Source organism: Idiotropiscis lumnitzeri, chromosome 5 (genome assembly GCF_059441095.1).
Source record: "Idiotropiscis lumnitzeri isolate Australia: NSW breed Sydney's pygmy pipehorse chromosome 5, RoL_Ilum_1.0, whole genome shotgun sequence".
Lineage (NCBI taxonomy): Eukaryota > Metazoa > Chordata > Actinopteri > Syngnathiformes > Syngnathidae > Idiotropiscis > Idiotropiscis lumnitzeri.
The window spans coordinates 23,930,488-23,950,891 of NC_142395.1; the positions used below are offsets into that span (position 1 = coordinate 23,930,488).

At 41.8% G+C, this 20,404-nt stretch overlaps 1 protein-coding gene across 2 annotated transcripts; it reads left to right on the forward strand.

The window, feature by feature from the left end:
- Positions 1–1,005: 1,005 nt before the first annotated feature.
- Positions 1,006–18,009, forward strand: cenpf (centromere protein F). 2 transcript variants are annotated; one of them, XM_088297038.1, is made up of 38 exons: positions 1,006–1,080; positions 1,661–1,832; positions 1,978–2,103; positions 2,441–2,511; positions 2,604–2,731; positions 2,848–2,939; positions 3,012–3,282; positions 3,491–3,693; positions 3,813–3,938; positions 4,020–4,148; positions 4,240–4,362; positions 4,596–4,731; positions 5,227–5,356; positions 5,438–5,717; positions 5,834–6,040; positions 6,135–6,343; positions 6,973–7,102; positions 7,186–7,464; positions 7,559–8,146; positions 8,804–8,977; positions 9,073–9,890; positions 10,213–10,424; positions 10,519–10,633; positions 10,715–10,847; positions 10,939–11,002; positions 11,111–11,361; positions 11,444–11,552; positions 11,686–11,891; positions 11,965–12,183; positions 12,289–12,432; positions 12,519–12,708; positions 12,792–12,889; positions 13,254–13,295; positions 14,400–15,290; positions 15,417–15,546; positions 16,085–16,741; positions 16,811–16,917; positions 17,302–18,009. In XM_088297038.1, the coding sequence occupies exons 2-38, from the start codon at positions 1,671–1,673 to the stop codon at positions 17,389–17,391; spliced, it is 8,040 nt and encodes a 2,679-aa protein (XP_088153164.1). In that variant the 5' UTR covers positions 1,006–1,080; positions 1,661–1,670; the 3' UTR covers positions 17,392–18,009. The 2 variants fall into 2 exon arrangements, with proteins under 2 accessions (XP_088153164.1, XP_088153165.1); XM_088297039.1 differs by having other exon boundaries at positions 11,114–11,361.
- Positions 18,010–20,404: the final 2,395 nt, after the last annotated feature.

Genomic DNA, 20,404 nt, shown 5'->3' on the forward strand with positions numbered 1-20,404 from the left:
GTATGCATCTGTAGCCTTTCCACTTTTCCTTTCAACCGTGGGTCCAGCTTACCTCTTGTCAAGAAGTGTCACCGTCTGTTGCAATTTAGGCACACAGGTAACATTTGGCTCTCTGGTCTGTCAGTTCAGGTATGACATGATGAGCTGTCCTGTTTTGCAGAAGTTACATTCAAGGGCTGTTGCTGATAAAGCATCATTCAGAAAATTGCTCCTCTTTTCCCAGTGATGTCAGAAACTGAGACTAAACAATATGCTGTACATTTTGCATGCAAAAACTCTTTTTGGTTTCATTTAACAAACTGCTACTTTGTCAGGCATGAATGGTTCTAGTACATATGAAATGCACTCATACAAAATCTATTTCTGTACTCTGTGATGAATTCCAATAAATAGCATTATGGCCCTCATTTACAATCAGGTGTTTTTTTTGGGAGCAGTAACACAGCATTTGCCTTATAATGTTTTGTGATCCCATTGATCTTCATGTGAGGAATTTGCATGTTCTCCCCGTACTCTGTGTTCTTCTCACCTTCCAAAAACATGCATAGATTAATTGGAAACGCTATATTGTCCCTAGGTGCGATTGTGTGTGTGTGAATGATTGTTGTTTGTCAATATGTGTCTTGCGATTGTCTGGCAACCAGTTCAAGGTGTACTTCACCGGCACCTGCTGCTCAAAGACTGCTGGCATCATGCCCGCGACCCTCGTGAGGATAAGCATGATATTGATAAAGATACAGTAAAGTAAAATAAAATTCAACATTGTATTCATATCTTGACTATATAAAAAATATGTAAATACTAACCAATGGATTACATTTGAAGAACGAAAAGAAATGTTGCTGTGAGAATCCTGGCATTGTTTCATTATTTGTTGCGTGCACATACAATACTACGCATCGCCACGTGATGGCACTGTCAAACGGTGACTGATTTAAACCAATCATGTGCGCTGTTCATTATACGTCAGGAGCTGTAGCCAATGAGCGTCGAACTGTATGAATCGCGGTTTGTTATTTGGGGAATTTGAACTTTCAAAGAGAATCGTCCACAATCGTCGGCGAGAAGCATCGTGCCGAAGTAAGTTTTCTTATTTACTTTTGGGTGAACCCCTTGTTGTGCCAACGTAATTAACCGCGTTGCCCAATGTTTCCCTCAGTGCCATTTCAATACTTTTAGAGTGAAGTTATCTTGTAAATTGATTCCACAGTTAACGACAGACTACTCCCGAAGCTAACGGTCAGCTCGTTAGTACGTTAGTTGCCATTTGCCTTCATCAACTATCAGAATCCTTCTTACAACCAAAAAACAACACCGCTTATCCAGGCAACAATTAACCTTGGTTTAACAATTCACAATATTTCACATAAACATGGTGCGTTCGTCCATTTGTCTCCTACTAGTACTAACCCAGTGAGCATCTGATGTAAATTCAACATTAATATGACATCAATTGAATGATTTTTATGTCAGATGCCCACTGGGAATAATTTCAAGACTTTTGACAGCACACACAGATACTACAGTTACACCCCTCCGCACCAAAATGCAAGTAATATAGATTTTCACCGCCTGTGGGTATAATAACTGGATGTCTGAATTCTTTTGTCCATATGTCTTGTTCATACTCTAACCCAGCTTGTCTATGATGTTTGGTCAGGTGATCGACCATGAGCTGGGCTGTGGAGGAGTGGAAGGATGGACTTCCAGCGAAGGCCCTGCAGAAGATCCAGGAGATGGAAGTCCAGCTGGATAAAGTGAAAAAGGAGAGAACTCAAAAACAATTCCAGCTTGACTCTCTGGAAGCAGCCCTACAGAAGCAGAAACAAAAGGTCAGTGGTCAAGAAGGTATTATGGCTGCATTCTAAACTGTAACAAGTTGGGAGAAATTGGAAGTTGCATGGCTGCATTTAAATGGAAACTGCACCAAGGGGAAAATAAATGATCGATTGTACAGTATTTGTTTGATTTTTACAGGTGGACAGTGAACGCAATGAAGCATCTGCTTTGAAAAGAGAGAACCAGTCTTTAGTAGAGTCATGTGATTCTGTAGAGAAAGCTCGTCAAAAAGTTGTACATGATCTGGGGGTCAAAGAGCAGCAGGTGAGTTTTGATTTTAAAACAATTCTAAATTGGTTTAATTATCAGGCACTTTTCGTTTTTCCGACGCGTTTTTATTCTTTGACTTACGACCGCACATGAGACTGCTGTTGTGAAGTGCACTATATAAATAAAGTTTTATTAATAATATCAATCAGAAGTCACCACACCAGCACCTTCTTTATGCGTTTGTGTAAATGTCTTTGTATGAATTTCATATTTAAGTTTTCTATTCTATATTCAACTGTGACTCAAATTAAAATCGTACCAAATGTCCAATGGGGCACATCTCAAATCAAAATGGAAACGTGAACTATGTAATTGCTTTGTTTTAATCAAGGTGAGATATCTGGAGGGCCAGCTGAACACTTGCAGAAAGACCATTGAACGACTAGAGCAAGAGCTTAAGAAGTGAGTTGTGTTCTTGATGACTGAAATGACACTCCCGTGAAAATGCTTCGCTCACCAGGCACCGTCAAATAAAATCTTGTTTTGTCTTTCAGGTACAAAAATGAACTGGATCGTTCGACACCTGCTGGCTCTTCTTCCTTGTCATCCTCCTCGGAGCTGCAACCATTTGTTACTCCACAGAAGAGTTTCCCCACTCCAGTTTCATCTTACAGACACCAAGGTATCCCGCTGCTCCAAACCTGCCCAACCTAACTTTTTAAGTTTTAATAAATATATTGCTCTACCGGCAAAAACATGTATCACAAATCTGACATCAAACGTGTTTATTTGCTACAGATAACAAACTAGAGGATCTTCAAGAGAAATACAACCAGGAAGTAGAAGAAAGAAAAAAGCTGGAGAATGAACTCAAAGTCCTGCAGGTCAAAGTGAGTATGCCAATCATAATCACTCAACGTCTTCTATGCAACGTATATTCTGCTAACTTGTTTCTTTTGTAGCTGTTGAATCAGTCGTCGGCCAGTTTGAGCCACAAAGACATTGCTGTTCGCCAAGCTGGATCCTCTATTTTCCCATGGCAGCAGCAAGATCAGGCCCACACCCGCAAGTCTCAGGAAATTAGTGAGACGCCTCTGAAGAGGCGTGGCATGTCTCTTTGGGACGCACATGAGCAAACGCCCATCAAACCCAGCCAGAGGATGAGCTGTACCAGAACAGCAGCCAGTCCAGGAGGATCCCAACAAATGGAACAACTGAAAATCCTCAACCAAGGTACTATTCATAATACAGACACTTCTTATATTATATTTTTGGTGCGTTGATGGTACATTTCTGTAGCAAAATTTTAGAAAATAATGTCTTTTGATGCAACTCAAATGAAAGTTGAGTCGTACATGTACTGAAGTATTCTCTTGGCTTTTATCATATCGGACAGGTGGTATGATTGAAAAGCATATTTACAGTATCATGTTTGTTTCAGAGCTGCGTGGCCGTGTGTCAGAGCTGGAGAGGAGCATGTCCAGTCACGAGAGAGAGATTAGCAGCCAGGCCTCCAAGCTGCAGGACCTTCAAGTACTACTGACCCAGGCCCGCAAAGACCTGACTGAGCGGGACCGAGACCTGGCCAAAACGAGTCACGAGCTGCGTCAGACCACAGACGGACATCAACAGCTTGAGGTCAAGGTAAGATATGATTTTATTTTTTTCCATGACTGCATTTATTTTTGTCTACTACACCGTGTAGAAGAGGAAATCTTCTGCTGTCTATGTCACTGCATTTTTTTTATTTTTTTTTTTATTAGTGTTCGTCAGTCGAACAGAAGCTGAAGCAAGTTACTGAAGAGATGAGCTGTCAGCGACACAATGCTGAGAGCTGCAGACGAGCCCTGGAACAGAAGGTCAAGGACCAGGAGAGAGACAGCCAGAAGGTGCAACATCACAGATTCCTACCACCATCTGGCCTTTTCCTGTAAATGTGACAACCACCTGATAAATGTCACTGTCTGTAGGAGCTAGCTCAGCTGCAAAGATCCAATCAGACTTTGGAGCAACACATGGAGCAGACCAGAACTAAGTTAACACAAGAGATCCAACAGTCCAAAAAGGACAACAACATCCTGCAGACTGATTTGGAGAAAGTAACTCCTCCTGACTTTACTTTATCCCGAATTTTCCATGTTCAGCTTTGTGTCATTTTTATTACCAAATCATCATCTTTCTGTGTTCCAGATGTGTTGTCAGCGGAGTCAGCTGGAAAGGGAGGTGGAGGAGCAGAAACAGAAGCTTCTGCGCTCACAGCAGAGCCTCCAAGCCAGCCAGAACAAAGAGGAGGACCTTCGCAAGAAACTAGAGGTGACTTTAGCTGGAGTTTTCCATTTTTGTTTTGCCTGACTTTTGAGATTGCTAGTGGTTAATCCTGTTATCAAATATTTTCTGTTCCTAACTGGGAATTAAATGTAATTTAATTCTTTCTGTTTTGGTTGGTGACGTTAGATTGTGTTCATAACTACGTAATTGAGGAATGCAGTATTAACATACATTTTATTTGCCTATCTCGTCTCATTTACATTTTCCTATGATTCCAGGAGCGCCTGCGAGAGAGGAACAGCACTACTGGACAGTTAGACCAGAGCAACAGGCGTCTGTCACAACTGGAGGACGAGAAGAAGACTTTGGACCAGACTCTGAAACGTACCCAAGGGCTCCTGGATGATCTCAAAGGTAACTTGCAGGGAAAAGCAGCATATAGCCCGCGATCCACATGAAGCCTGTTCAGTTTTTAAATCTGGCCCACCAAGCATTTACATTATTAAGTAACTTGTAATATTTGTTGTATTGATTTCGGTGAGAAATTAAAAAAAAACAAAATTGATTGTGTATTCTTAGTATTAATTTTTGTGAATCATTTATCCAATTACATAAATATATTTCTTAATGTTTTGTTGTTGATAAAGTAAAAAATAAAATCTCAAACCATTTTATACTTGTAATGTAAAATATTTTTACATTAATTATGAAGTCCTATAATAAGAAATATTTTAAAAATGAGTTTTTTATTTAAATGTATTATTTTACCATTACATTAACACATATTTATCATCGAAGAGGTTGGCCTGAAACGTGGCCCTTAAGCACAAGTTTGCCTACTAATGCATTTGAGGTAAGCAAGCTTATTTTTCATTTATTATAAATCGCTATTGCCGTTTTGTTTGTCAGCAAATTGTGAAAATCAAAAAGATGAGCTGAAGAGACTTCAATGCAAACTGGAACAGCAGTCCCAAGCTTCGACGCTGGAGCTGGAAAACCTAAGGAAGACGCTTTCTGATGCTGAGACTAAAAACGAATGGTAGATATTCCGCAAAGAAAGGCCATCCTTTGTTACTCCTCGATATGTTAAAAGTCAATCAACCTTGTTGCAATCACGTAGGTCCCAGAAGGAAATGCAGAAACAGAAGCAAGCAGGCGAGCAGTTGACCAACAAGTTGGCCGAAGCTGTAAAAGAGGGTCAAGAGCTGAAGAAAAGTCTCGGTCTGAGTCATGACGAGTGCAAGCAGTTGACAGAAAAGCATCAAGCCTTGATGGATTGGAAAAATGAGAAGGATAGCCTCATCAACAACGCAGAGGCCACGCAGAAGGAATTCACTGACAAAATTGCTGCATTGGACAACACTCTGAGCTCTCAGAATGAGGCTAATGAAGAACTCAAGGTAAATGGTCGCAATTGCTGAGATTTATCCATCCAAATACATCAGGAAAAAACATCCCTGTTTTGTTGTTCTTCGTGTGGTTAAATTTCATCCCAGTAATTTATCCTGCATTGTAGAGGCAGTTGAGTTGTGCAGAGGAAAACCAAGCCAGGCTGTCAGCACATATTGACAGCCTGAAGGGAGAACTCCTCATCAAGAGTACAGAGCTGGAAGAGAGGGAGCATCAGTTTAAGGAGCTCCAGACTAAATCATCTGAGGCTGAACAGAAACGCAGCAAAGATCTGGAAAACAGCGGCGCACAGGTGACCGAGCTTGAAAAACAGGTGAATTTCTATGATTACTAGTAGCTTTATTTTGTAAACTTCCTGCTGTAACACTACGCCGCTCGGTTCGCCTCTGATCGTTTGATCCATTCAGGTCAAAGATCTGCAGTCGCAGCTGAAAACAGGAATTGCCCGAGCTGAGGACGCCGAGAAGAACATCACTCAGCTGCAGGAAGAGCAGCGAGCAGCCTCCGACCTGACGCGCTCCAAAGAACAGCTGATTGAACTCGGCCAAACTGAAATACGCCAGCTGAGGGAGACCTTTGCTCAGGCTACTGCGGAGCACGAAGAGAGAAGTTGCAGGTGAGACATTCCTTTGCCGCTCTCTCTATCCCTTCCTCGCGATGTTTATTCCTCTACTTATGCAACAAATGGCCACTTATTGTGTTGTCAGGATAACATGACAATATATTTTCCCACAAACTATCGCTATAAACAATTGGTGATTTTCTATTTTTTTTTCCATGCCACTGATATTTTAATAATTCAAATCCATCCTTTTGAAGGGCAATTAACTTGAAATTTTCAACAATATTTTACTCTGTACTTGCATTGAAATTTTGAACAATAAATTAAAATATCTTTCAGATGTGTATTTATAGAAATAGATTCTGACTGTTCAAAACTGCACTTTAATTCGAACATACAACCTCATATCCATACATGGTTCTTACAGTTTAAGGCAAGTTAAATTCAAGACTTTTAAATTATATTTGAAATAAAATTTAAGACCTTCTTTGCAATGTTCCTATGTCCCATATGACTCACACGGATTCCCGGCTATAGTCAAATCAGAGGACTGAAATCCAAATTCACATGCAGTGCAGTGTTTAACCTGAAGTTGACTCCACACAAACGGTTTTGGCCCCAAATTCAAGATTTCTACAAACAATATGCAACTTTATTCACGCTTCATCGCTCATTGCACTCAGGTTGTCCGAGGAGAAAGCGGCTGTGTTGCGACAATGTGAGGAAAGCATTGCAGTGAAGCTAGAGGAGATGACACAAATCAAGCTCCAGCTGGAGGAAACACGGCAAGAGCTCCTATTCACCAAAAACCAGGTGCGTTTTGCAATTGGGAATTTTAGTGTTTTGAAATCCACAATGCTTCATGATTTCCCCCGTTTCGCCTCCAAATATTTCAGATCAGCTCGATGGATCATTTGCTGAAGGCCCAGGAACAGTTTGTAGCAGAGCTGCAGAAACAAAGCAAGAAGATGTCTGAGCGTGAGGATGAATACAAAAAGACGGATGCGGAAAATGCACAAAAGATGCAACAGATGGAGGAAGAGCTTCGGGAGGTATGTGCCCAAGTGGCAGAGAAGGAAAGGCTTCTGGGAGAAGACCGGGCTCGGCTTTTGTCTCTGGGGGCGCAAAATGAAGACTTGAAAAAAGATGTTGGTGAGATGGTGAAAGAAAGAGAGGTAATGGTGGAAAAAATTATTTTCAGTCTTGTCATTGGTTAGCTAATAATCTCAAATATGATATGCTAATAAATTTAATATTTCTCTTGTGAAGCTCCTCAAAGATGCACACGTTGAGAAAGTCGACAAGCTGCAGGAGCAAATATCTTCTTTAGAGGAAGAAGTAGCCGCCGGCAAAGATGCAGCTGAGGAATTCCCATTGCTGAAAAGTGAACTCGAAGTTGTTTACCGCTCACATGCGGACCTCAAAAATCACGTGGATGTCCTTGAGAAGAACCTCTCTTCCATGACTCAAGTCAAAACTGAGTTGGAGAACTCGCTGAGCGAGAGAGTCAATCTGAGTTCTGCTTTGGAAAAAGAAGTTACAGAGCTCAGGCAGAAGGTGAGCGAGCAATCTGAGAGTCAAGCTTTGGAAGCTCAAAATTTCCTCAACAAGGAGAAGAGCCTCCGAGAAGAGCGAGAAGCTGCAGAGAAAGCCCTGAAGGCCGCCAAAGCTGAGTTGAGTAACATCCGAACAGAAGTGAAGACCATGAAGGCAACGTTGTGCGCAGCCTCACAAGGCCTGGAGGAAAGAGACGCAAACATAAAGAGTCTCAACGAGAAGCTGAACAGTGCACAAGTCGAACATGCCAAGACGACAGAGCTCCTGAAAGAGAAGATGATTGTCACAAACAAAATCAAGGTTTGTTTTTTTTTCACAGACAAATGAGCCATGTCTTTTAAGTTAAAAAAAAAAAAAAAGTAAAACCATTTTATTTTATTAATTTTGTTTTAAAAATTTCAATGATAATTTATTTTCCAATTGTTTAACACGATTTGTTTAAATTGAATGTGCATGTGAAATAGTTTATTTTACAATAAATCAACTAACCAGTTATTCAGTTGATAAAATGTGGATGTAAAATAACTTGTGTACTTGAATTATCAAATTATTCTTTTTTTTTTTTTTTTCAATTATATTAGTCTGGATGATTTTAAACATACTTAGTTTGTCAGTTTGTTAAACGTTTATGGAATAGTACGTTTTACACATTTTTAGGAACTTTTAATTAATTAATTTTTTTTAAAATATATCGAACGACCCAAAATAATACACTTTAGGTAAATGATTTGTATAAAAACAGCTCAATTAAAACAACAAAGAATATTACTGATATTGTCAACTCTCATTGGGACAGACTAGACAACGGAGCATTGCCACATGCAAAAACACCACATCGTATGATGCTGCAAATTACAACCACAAAAAAATAAACATCGTTAAATACCTCTCTCGCAGCATCAGTCTGTTTTATATGCTGTAATAAAACAGATTTATTTATTTATTTATTAAATATAGGTCCAATTGGAGATGCTTCAGATGGATCTGGAAGACAATGAGGCAACCGGCAACTCTTATGAAAGTCAAATAGAGGCACTAAAGGAGACCATCCAGTCTCTGGAGACCGAGTTGGCGCAGCACCAAAGCCACATGTCCGACATGGTTGTCCAACTAGAGGACAGTAAAGCCCAGGTAAAAATCAGATAGCAGTTTGAGATCATCCATACGTCCTGCAGCAACTGGTTCACAAATAAGTCAAAACTTTATAATCCAAATGTGTCTCTTAGGTCTTGGTTTTGGAATCACGGTTGGAGGAGGTCCAGTCTCAAAACTCCATGCTGGAGACCAAGTATGTGACAGCCAGAGAGGAACTGATGGAGAGGAGTTGTGAGATAACTCGCCTGGAGGAGGACGCTCTCAAATGCAGTCAGTTGGAGGATGAAGTCGCCACTTTGACGGCTGAAGTTGCCACTCTCAACCAGATCATTAGAACCAAAGACGATGACGACCGAGTGTCATTTGAGGAGAAAAATAACCTCAAGGCAACTCTGAAGCAATTGGGTAATGACAAAGAGCAATTACAAACTGACATAAGCGAGGTGACTGTTCAGAAGCAGCAGTTGGGAACCAGGCTTGACGGCTTACTTAATGAGAACAAACGCCTGCAGACCAGCGTGAAGGTTTTAACTGAGGAGAGGCAGCAAGCAGAAGCGCTGGCACAACAAGCGACCGCGGCGAAAGAAACGACAGAAGCGACACTGAGGCACCTCACGGAAGAGAAAGCCCACCTCCTCACCACTCTCGATCAGAAATCTCAACTTGAGGCTCAACTCGGTGAGCTGACAAAAAAGCTGAATCAAGCAGCGGAGGACAAAGTTCAGCTGATGGAGAAGAACGCGGCGCTGCGATGCTGCGAAGCCCAGCTGATGGACGAGAAGCAGCGGTCCAAGGCAAGCATCGAGATGCGTGATAATGAGCTGGCTTCTCTGCAAGAGGAAAAGGAACGTATCCAAAACCTTCTCCGGTCCTCTGAACAGGAGTATCGCAGGATCAAAGATCAGCTTGAAAAGACAGAAAAATGGATGGAGGAGGAGAAAAGAGACAGGTATTGTGATTAGTTCTCCTGGTATATTACTATTTTTTTTGGTCACAATTTGGATTTTTTTAAAGCTTTTTTTTTGGGGGGGGGGGGTCATTATAGTTCAAAGAATCCCAGCATATTTGTGTTTAAGCAGTTCCAAATTTGCCTTTTTGCTGTTTCTTGTTCTTTTTTTTTACATTAGATGCTAAAATACTGACCTATGTGTGGAATCAAAATGTAATTCTAAACGTTTTAAAAGCAGTTGAAGTGTTCTCGGTGCGGCTCGGTCCCGATGCTCTGTTTGTGCGCTCTTTTAAATAATCATTTCATCTTGATTGTGTCTCAGGAACCAGCAATTTGAAACAGAGCAGGCTGAACTGCATCAGGAGTTGTCATGCTTGCAACAAGAGCTGAGTGTGTTTAAGCTCCGGTATGATTTGTTGCTGGAGCAGGTGGGCCAACAAAACCAGCTCATCCAGCAGCTCTCGCCACTGCAGGACCAACAAAGCGCCCAAGAAAAGCTGAGCTCCACAAAGCCTGAAGAGGAAGACATAAATGGTGAGTGCAAATAGACAATAACATCAGACGGGGTCTTTATTTTAACCCAAGCGACGGCGCATTGAGATTGATTTATCTGAAATGCTAATTCCAGCCGAGGCAGCGAGCCTCGTTCATGCGGAATCCACTGTGGAACCAGCGTTAGCCTCCTTGGCGCTAAATGAGCCCAAATTGGAGGAACTCTCTGTCCAGCCTGATGAGTCCCCCAGGTAGGCTGTTATTTCATTTTAACTACTCCAAAATACACGCTTATTAGGAGTCATACAGATAATCGTCCTCGAATCTTGTAGTGAAGCAGAACAAATCCTCAAACCGGATGTAAACCAAACAGAGATGATTGAGGAACATGTGCAAGAAGACAGAGATGCGTGCATTGACGATGGACACGAAATGCAGATAATTGAAGAGAAACTATTTGATCAGGTATGGAAGAATTGTTCTGCTTGAGCTCTCCTAGGACCAGGTTGCTCATAAACGCATTGAATTTGGTTGTGAATTTTGTACTCGCTTGTAGGTTCAGGAGGAGAGCCTTCCTTGCAACCACATTGAACAGGAAGCTGTTCTGTTGCACTCCATCGGTGACGAATAAAAAAAAAATTCTGCATAATCATACAAACATTTCAAACATAACAGATTGTTACCACGTTCAAAAGTTAAATAAAAACGTGCGTTGATATTCCGTCTAGCAGAGACAGAGCCTGTGCAGTTGGAAGATGACCACGAAAATCTCTCAAAGCGGGATGAGGACGTCCGTGCCCTGCTCTCTGAGATTGACCTGCTCACCTGCGACCTTGCACTGAGGAAGGAGTTGACCTCAGACCTCCAAGTTCAAGTTCAAAACTTGGAACAGAAAGTTGAAGCAGCAGAAGAAGAGGCCCGCTGTGCAGCGAATAAGCTGAACAATGTTTTGAAGGAGAAGAATAGTCTCTCTGATCAGGTGGGTTAGAGACCAATATTTTCCGGGTCTGAGAATAACATTTGTTATTAAATTGTGATTCCAATTCTGTGTTTGAATTTAGTTGTCTCAGCTGTCGGAAGACAGGGAAAACTTAACCCTGCAGCTCCAGACGGCTAAATGCCAGCTAAATGATGTTATGGAGATGGTGGAGGGATTAGAAATGGCGAAAGGTAAATATACAGACAATAAAAATTCTTAATTTGTGAATTCATGTGAAATGGTAACATTGCCAGTTATTTGTAGTTCAATAACTCATTAAAACGCAGTGATTGAGTTCCATGTTATCTTTTTTTTTTTGTGCAGGTGGTTGGGACGAGAAGTTCCTCCAGCAGGAGAGCGAGCTGAAGTGGGTTCGCTCAGAGAAAGCCAATCTGGAGCAACACATCCTGGGTCTGGAGTGTGAGCTGGAGACCCTGCAGGAGGAGCTCGGCAAGATGGGGGACGAGCTGGAAACTCAGAGGAGGACGTGCTCGAGCTTGGAGCAGCAAATTGAAACGCTCTCCTCTGAGGTGGGCATCCATTAATAAATGTAATTCTTATGCAGTTTACGATTTGTAAACCATATGTTGTACTCCTTTTAAGACAATCCAGCTGAGGTCCGAGCTGGTTTCCTGCGTTGAAGAACGAGATGAGCTGAGTCAGGCCGCTGGCCGGTTCAGAGAGGAAATACACGGGCTGGCGAAGACGAACTGTGACACCAGGTCTTTAATTTCCATCCTGGAGGAGGACATCAGAGCGGGAAAGAAAGAGAATGAAGCTCTGCAAGGCTGCATAGACAAAATGAAAGCGGAGAGACAGCAGGTGCACAAACATTACACAATTGTTTTTGAATACGATCGACCAAATCCCAAAGAACGTCCATCTTATCGTCACACTACTACAATAATATTTGTTTTCTGTCTCAAGCTTTTGGAGCAGATGGAAGTGTTGGAGGAAGCCATGTCTCAGCAGACTGGAGAGAAGGAGCAATTGATTGGGCAGCTTGACCAGTTTAAGGACGATCACACGTCTGCCAGTCAAAACATAGAGAACATGTTCAGCAAAATCCAGGTGAACAAGAAGAGTGATGAAAGCGTGCCAATACATGTATGATTTCAAAATGTTAACTATGCTTCCGCTCTTCTTTCTTTGACAAGGCTTTGGAGGGGGAAGTACAAAAGCTGACGCAGTCTTTGGAGTCTTCCTTACTTGAAAAGGGAGAAATCGCTTCTCGACTGAACTCCACACAGGACGAGGTCCGGCAGATGCGGAGCGGCATTGAAAAGCTCCGTGCTCGCATCGAATCTGACGAGAGGAAGAAGAAGCATGTGAGCGAACTGCTCAAAGGTGACTTACTGGGCATCTTGTTGCCGCGTCGTCACTCTTCGCAGTATCGTTAGTGGCGTGACCAGGACTTTGTGCATCTGTAGCCGCTCAGAGGAAGTGTGACTCCCTGCAAGACCGTATTGATGCGCTGCAACGAGAGAAGGAGGATGCCGAGCAAGACCTCGAGGAGGCTGTCCTTCAGGTACTCCCAAATATTTACTACTTGAAGAACTTGAAAGAATCATTGTGCCAGGATGGTCTTTTTTTTTAATTTTTTTTTTTTTAATTTATTTATGTATTTATTTATTTATTTTTTACAACAAACTCAATTCATGTTTTTTTTTTTTTTTTTACAAGCTCAATTCATGTTTTTATTTTTATTTATTTATTTTTTCAATAAGCTCAATTCATTTTATTTTTTTTTTTAATCAGGAAAATAATTTATTGTTCTTAGTACATGCATACCTATTTAAGTGCCAATTTTCAGCCGGATCAAGTGTCTCTTTAATGACAAAGTATGAGACATCATATTGTACCACTTAACTGTGACTTGCAATCTGCTACAGGCTGAGACCGTGAAAGCTGAGCTGGAGGAGGAAAGGATACAGGTAGAGTATTGTACTGCACATTCATTCTAAACACAGCAACAATCACTCATTGGCCTCGTACAAGCCAATGAGATCCTATCAAATATTATTTGTGCATTACAACAAAAGATGCCGTGTTTGGTTGTGAATTCTCACCATTTTATTTAAGCATCTTGCAATGTCCTGAACACGATGCCCCAAGGCTTCCTAAAAATCAGCCATCAGTTTCACCAGTCAACAGAATTTTATGGTCAAAACTGGAACACAAAGATGCACAAAAAAGTCTCCAGGACCAAGCCCCAAAATTGAACAGGAAGTGCACCTTTTGGGTTTGAAGCAGCTCTTTTGGCCAAATTCCAGGGCTTACAAAGCTACTATTGGGAATTTGGCCAAAATGAAACCTAATAGATAGCAATTGTCTGCACCTGCTCTCGGCTACTAGACAACGTCAGGGGAGGGACTTCACTGGTCACCACACTCCTTAGAGTCACGGTTTCAAATCAAAACCAAAAAAAAAAAAACTCAGCATACAAGCAAACAATGAAACAAAGAAATAAGATTAACACAAAACATGTATCTCTCATGCCATCTATATACCCCAAATAAATAAAAATAACACAAAATGATATAGCAATGGCTTCTTGGGAGCCACTTAGACTCAGCCAATCACATGGCTGTTTAGAGAGATGTGCTGTTGTGCTTTGGGCTTTTTGTCTGTTGTCTAAACCTGGGACGTTTCTTGCTTGCAATAACATAAATTATAAGACAGACTACAACATTGTGGACAGCTGCCCTTTTGTCCAGCTTTCTCCCACACCATCACCCAAACACCATAGTCACATAATGTATAAGTCACGGTCAATTAGAAGCATCGATGACTCAGACTTTGACCAGCAGGGTGTGCTAACATGCACTCCGAACTGCCCAATGAGTAAAATGGGTTGGTGGTCGCGAGTGATGCTTAGCACGTCGCTTTACAAGGCGCTTTGTTTGTTTTGGGCAAGATTATGGACTTTAAAGAGCGCCCTATAAAAGTTTTTAGCCTGTGCTGCCTAATGCTGATTTTTTTTTTTTTTTTTTAATGAATTTTTTTGACCTGATTGTCTTGTTGTTTCGGGCCCCCAGATGGAAGAAGAGAAGCGAGGTCTCAACGAGGATCTATTGAAGCTTTCTGCTACTCTGGACAACTTAAGATCTGAGAAGGAGCAACTGGAGCAAGAGCTGCAGACAAAAAACAGAGAACTGGAGGAGCTTAAGGCCGCAAAGGAGGAATTAAGGCGAGGGCTGGAGAGGGCGGAGATGGATCATCGAGAAGAGGAGGAAAGGCAGAGGTGCAGGGTGGACGAGTTGGAGAGGGGGATGAGGGAGGAATCTGAGAAGCAGACGAGGCGGGTGGACGACCTCCAAGTGCGGCTTGACGCGTCTCATCAGCGAGAGCGGTCCTTTGAAGAAAAGAGCGCAGAAATGGAGAGGGCACAAGAGAGAATGAAGAGCCTCCTGGAGGAGCAGGAGGAAGAGAGACAACATCTGCAGGACTCCCTGGAGAAGTGGAAGATGGATGGAGAGGAGTGGGAAAGGCAAAAAAACAATCTGATGAATGCCATTGAGGGTTTGAAAGAAGATATTGTAAAGGCCAAAGAGGAAGATAATAGGGAACAGCTTCAAGGAGAAAATAGACGACTGCTAGATGAGAATAAAAGACTAGAGAAGGAAAACGAGAAGCTCCATTGTCGCAAGGAGGAGAACATTGCACTGAAGGAGGAAAGTGAGAGAATAGAGGAGGACAGGCTCAGGCTGGAGGGGGAGACGAAGACGCTTCAGACGGCCTTGTCGCTCGTGGAAGAAGAGAAGAATAGTTTGTCCTTGGCTCTTTCTGCGCTGGAACAAGCGAAGCAAAGAGTTGAAGACGCAAAGGAGAAACTGTCAGAGGAGCAACAGAAGCTTCAGTCCACGGTTGTCACCCTGGAGGAGAAGCTGGAAACACAGCAGCAGTCTGTCTCGAAGCTCAACGAGCAAGTACGCACACCTATTTTATACATATACGTTCATACAAACAGCAAAAATATATAATGCGACCTCATTCAATATTATCAGTGGTTCGAATTCCCTCCTTAATTCCCGTAACTCGTTATTCCGGTCCAGGTGTCCGAGCTGTCGTCTTGCGTCGCTCGTGTATCCAAAGAGAGAGACGCCACCCACAGCAAGTTGAGCCTTTGGATGAAGACATGCAAACAGCTGGAGCAAGAAAAAATGCTCATACTGAGCAGCTCAGGTTTGTTTATTTGACACCGCTCGCGCTTGCAAAGTCCACCAATGTTTAGACTTACATTTAATTTCAGTGAATCCCTTTTATTGCACAGGCATGTATTCCCGACCCACCGGCTCTATGTAAAAAATCTGGAATACCATCTGAGAATATCCCTCCCGCTAATTAAAACTGAAAAATGTACAGGAAATACTAAATTGTATTCCTGTTGTGTGCCATGATCTCCACTAGATGGCAGTAATGCCCCAGCTGTGGCGATCTATAGCTGCTTATGTTGAGAGGAAATGGAACAACAGCTGCATAACTGTCCATCTGGAAACACATGCAGGAGATTTATTTTGTCCTTAATGGTCAGAAGAACCAAACGCCTTCAATAATTTGCTTTGGAGACAATTTATCATCTCACGTGAACAAAACATTAACATAAAACGATCTAAGACTTAAATGAAAAACGACTACTATAAACTGCAGATTTCCGCATGTTACACAAAATAATAAATAAATGCAATACATTTTTAATATGGACCTGCTCATTTTCTACCAGATGGACTGCAAAGTGAAGCAGCGCAGGTGGAGGATAAGCAGCTGCAAATTCAAGCAGCGGAGAGGAAGAAGGAGGTGGAGGAGCTGAAGTCATGCCTTCGAGAGGCGCGAGCGGAGTGTTTGGAAAGAGGCAAAGAGGTGGAGGAGCTCAAGGCGGCCCTGGACGCACGCAGCAAAGCTCTGGAAGAGGTCAAAGGTGAACTCAAAGAAGTCGACCAGCTTGTGGAGGAGAGGACGAAGGAGGCGGATGACACCATGAACAAATACTGCAACCTGATGCTGTCGGTGCACAAGCTGGAGGAGGCCAACGAGACGCTGACAACAAGGCTGGAATATATGATAGCCAGCAAACCCGCCAACAAAGACAACGGCAGACATTCCGGGACCGCCGATGGCCGCAGGCGCTCAGCGAGGTCCTCTACCAAACATCTGGATGACCAAACCGAGAACACGGCTCCTTCTACTCCGCAGAGATCACCGCTGGGCTCCTCATCGGGGAAGCGGGCTCATAAACAAATGAGCGATAAGGACAGTGCCCAGGAGGCTCTTCATAACCTCACCAAAAAGATCCGAGCCAACGCTGCGACCACGCCAAAGACAAGTACTGAACAGGAGGATGAGTTCAGGCCGGAGGGGCTTCCGGAGTTGGTCCAGAGAGGTATGGATGCCCTGCGCCTTGAGCATCACATCTGTCGAGGCAGTGGAATCATCATTTGTTTCTTTTTAGGCTTTGCTGACATCCCACTGGGTGAGGCCAGCCCCTTCATCATGAGGAGAACCACCGTGAAACGCTCCAGCCCACGACTGGCTGCCAAACAGACATTAGGCAGCAAGGTAAGCACGGTCACATGAATTGAGTCGCCAAAAGTTCATATGACAACACACCGTATCTCATGAAGGTAGGGCTGAGTGAATCATTGATTTTAATTTCCACTTCTAAGTGGACAACCTGTGCAAAATCAGAGAAGCGGCACTCAAACAGGCCAAAATCCAGCCACATATCAGGGTGGTTTACGTACATGTTTGAATTCAAAAGTTACAATCTTTTCAGGACACATTACTTTTCACCTTATCTGTAAAGATAAAATGTATTTCTATAATTTCTATGCAAGTTAATGCTGGAAATCTCAAAAGTTTTTTTTTTTTAAGCAATCTGGTTGTCATTTGCTTTTTAATAAGAATAATAAATGTATTTCTTTTTTTTTTCTGATCACCAAGGTGTTGCTGCCTCCTTCCAAAACTGACGAGTGCGAGGAAGCGGTCACTCCTCAGTCACCAGAGCAAGGAGACAACTGTCATGTTCAGTAAAACAAACTGTGGATTAGGAGCACATTTACAGTTATTTCACTCCAATTCTTTGAACGCCATTTAGTCGTTCAAGCCAATGCTACCCGTTAGCATGCACCCTTTTTCTTTTTTAATGAAATTTTTAGGGTTACAGTATAGGTGGTAATATGAAAAGCAGAACTGGGGAAACAAATGCAACATATTAATAATAGCCAGCATGACAATTTTGCAGTGTTAGAATTCCTCTGGTGTGTAAATCAGTTGTGTTTTTTTTTCAATTTCACATTGTTACATTGTCTTTTGCTGTATATATTTCATTGTCCACTCTGTCGTGTTTTCTGCCTGTTCCCTGTATGGGATAAATGATGTTCACTCCAACTAATGAGTCCTGTGTTCCAGGAGCTTCTTTCCTTCTAACGGCAGCTACCTTTTTAGGTCCTCTCTCAGTATGTTTCATCTTTTATTGACATTTTTCTAGCTTGGTAACCTTTGAATGTGATTCTCTCATCACAAATTAACATTGTAGCGTATTTTAACTCAAAATGCTTTATAAATGAAAATGTTTAATATGCAGGTGTATGAGGCTACTGGATATTGTGAATAGTTTTTTTTTATTTCCATACTAAACTTGTTTAAACAACCTGTGTAAACAGCGTGTATGGTCTGTCTTGAGCAACCCCCTTTTTCTTTTCTTTTTTTTTTTGCTGAATCAATTATTTTATTTTTTAAATATAGCGTGACTAATTGTGAGTGCTGTGTGAGTCACCATGCCGCACAAGGGCACAAATTCAACACTTGACTTGACCAAACAGTTCAGGATGTGACGTTTGCATACCTCAGTCCGTCACATTGTCAGTTAACGTTTCTTTTTCTTGCTTTTGTGAGTCTACCCTTGCGGTGTTACTGCCACAATTCACTGTTGATAGAAAAATGGGTCACAAATAGTCCCAAGCACGTAATACATAGTGTAATAATCATGTGGTTATCCGATATGTAGCAAATTAGCAATGTTTATTACTTTGTTGTTGTTCTCCCATACTATAATGAGTTGCGATTAACGGTCAGCTGTTGTACCCTATTTTTTTTTTCAGGCAACAGTGTAGCATTCTTAAAGTGAACTCCGGTATTCTTAAGAAAACAACCCCCCTCAAAAAAACCAGTGCTTCTTAAATGTAATGAAATGAAATGCAGACTTGCCTAGTTAGTCTCAAATGAGACATACAAGTGAAAAAAAAAAATAATGAAAAAATTACATTTATTTCTTTTTAAAAAAAAAAAATTTATTTTCAAAAAAACTTTTTGAAGGCTAAAAGAAAGCTTGTGTTTTTTAGGATAGCACAAGACAAGACATTGCCTTGAATCATTCTTGTAGCCGACAAAAGATTTTTAATAAGGCTTTGAGAGGGGAAGAGCATGCGTCTCTAAATGTGCTGCGGTGTCCTCCGATATTTCAATCAATCGTGATTTCAACTGTGGTTGACTTTACCTCTCTCTGTCTTTTTAAGTGAAGTCATCTGCCGAAGTAGAACAAAAGTAACAAGCCTCTTTTGACCAAGGAAATTGTAAAAAAAATTCCAACGTATATTTTCAAATGTATGAAGTAAAAAGTTGTCAGGCGATAACTGAAAAATCTACTTAAGTACGGTAACCATTTATTACACTTTACGTGCCACATTTGGAATCAGGCCCTTTTTGACTTTTACGGAGGAGAAAATGCTTGGAACAGGCCTAATTATCGATAGGCGTGTGTCATTTAAAGAAGTGGGTGGAGCTTCATGATGCAGTCAGACAGCTTCCGTTCAATATCCATTGATCTTCTCTGCTTCTAGACATTAAGGTTATCGATGCGCCTGCTGAGGTCAGCTTGACCCGCTGACCGCTTTAAGCAAACGTTGACAGCACTCAGTTAAAACATCTATAACCCGGGCGGTTTAAAGCACCTGAGAGCAGTGCATTATGGATTATGGGAACGGAGAGAGCCGGATGAGCCAGTCACACGCACACACACCTCGAAGCGGATACTGTTGACGGAAGCCACGGTGCCAGAACCAACTGTGGCCCAGCACACGGGAAAAGTGGGGCCGTGTTATGACTGGCACGACGACCGAACGTGTGTGTTTGCGAGTGTGTGTGTCTGCGGGCTGGACGGACAGAGCGACTGACTGTCTCACCCCGGGGCTGTATGCATGAATTGAGCCATTCTCTGTTCGGCAACGCTGTATAAGCTGCAGCCAGTGTCAGGAAGTGACACCAGGCCGCAGAAAGAACACTTGATCTCCTGCTAGAACATTTCATTTACCTCAAAACAACACCCTCACGATGTTACTGAATGAGCGTGACCTCTATTTGCCCAATTGCCCACATGATAAATTCATTCCTGCCGAGTCCTTTGTTCTACAACCATAAGTGGCAGATAAGAATGTTTAAGAGACTCATTGAGCTAAGGCACCTGTTTTACATCAGAGAGAATTTCACGCACTCCTCTGTCACAAAAAAGTTAAATACAGCTACTGAAATTGTTGCCTCAATTCCCCCACAAATGTACTTTTACGCCGTGTGCTGCAATGACTAATTATTTTGTATGAATTGCATTTGCAACAGGTCAATTTTCTACCTTTGTCTTTCCCGACCTCCAACGAGGAAACGTGCACTAAATGCCTCAGAAACTGGATGTTCCAAGTCGCGAAGCCGGGGAAAAAAGGTCTAGCCTGACTTCACTCCATGATGGTGTCCCTCCTCGAGACAGACCTGTTATGGTAAAACATAACGTACCTGATAATGAAAAAATATTTTCATCTTTCTTTCTTTATCTATTTTTTTATTTCACCTAAATTCATATAAAACAACATTTGTGCTAACTGCAAAAGGATATTCCGATAAGATTCCTTCATTAAAAAAAAATATATATATTTATACAATAAAGTAAATTATGAAGCCGATATGCAAGAATAGTTTTAGGATCTTTTCTCATTTAGCTCAAATTATTTAGAATGTTTTTAGCTGGAAAAAAACAATTTTTTGTAAAGTCTCAAGA

Bases quoted from the DNA above. Each gene is read 5' to 3' on its own strand.
- cenpf (XM_088297038.1), top strand. From the start codon at position 1,671: ATGAGCTGGGCTGTGGAGGAGTGGAAGGATGGACTTCCAGCGAAGGCC. The intron at 5,718-5,833 runs GTAAATGGTCGC...CCTGCATTGTAG, and splicing joins AGGCTAATGAAGAACTCAAG to AGGCAGTTGAGTTGTGCAGA. The intron at 8,147-8,803 runs GTTTGTTTTTTT...TATTAAATATAG, and splicing joins TTGTCACAAACAAAATCAAG to GTCCAATTGGAGATGCTTCA.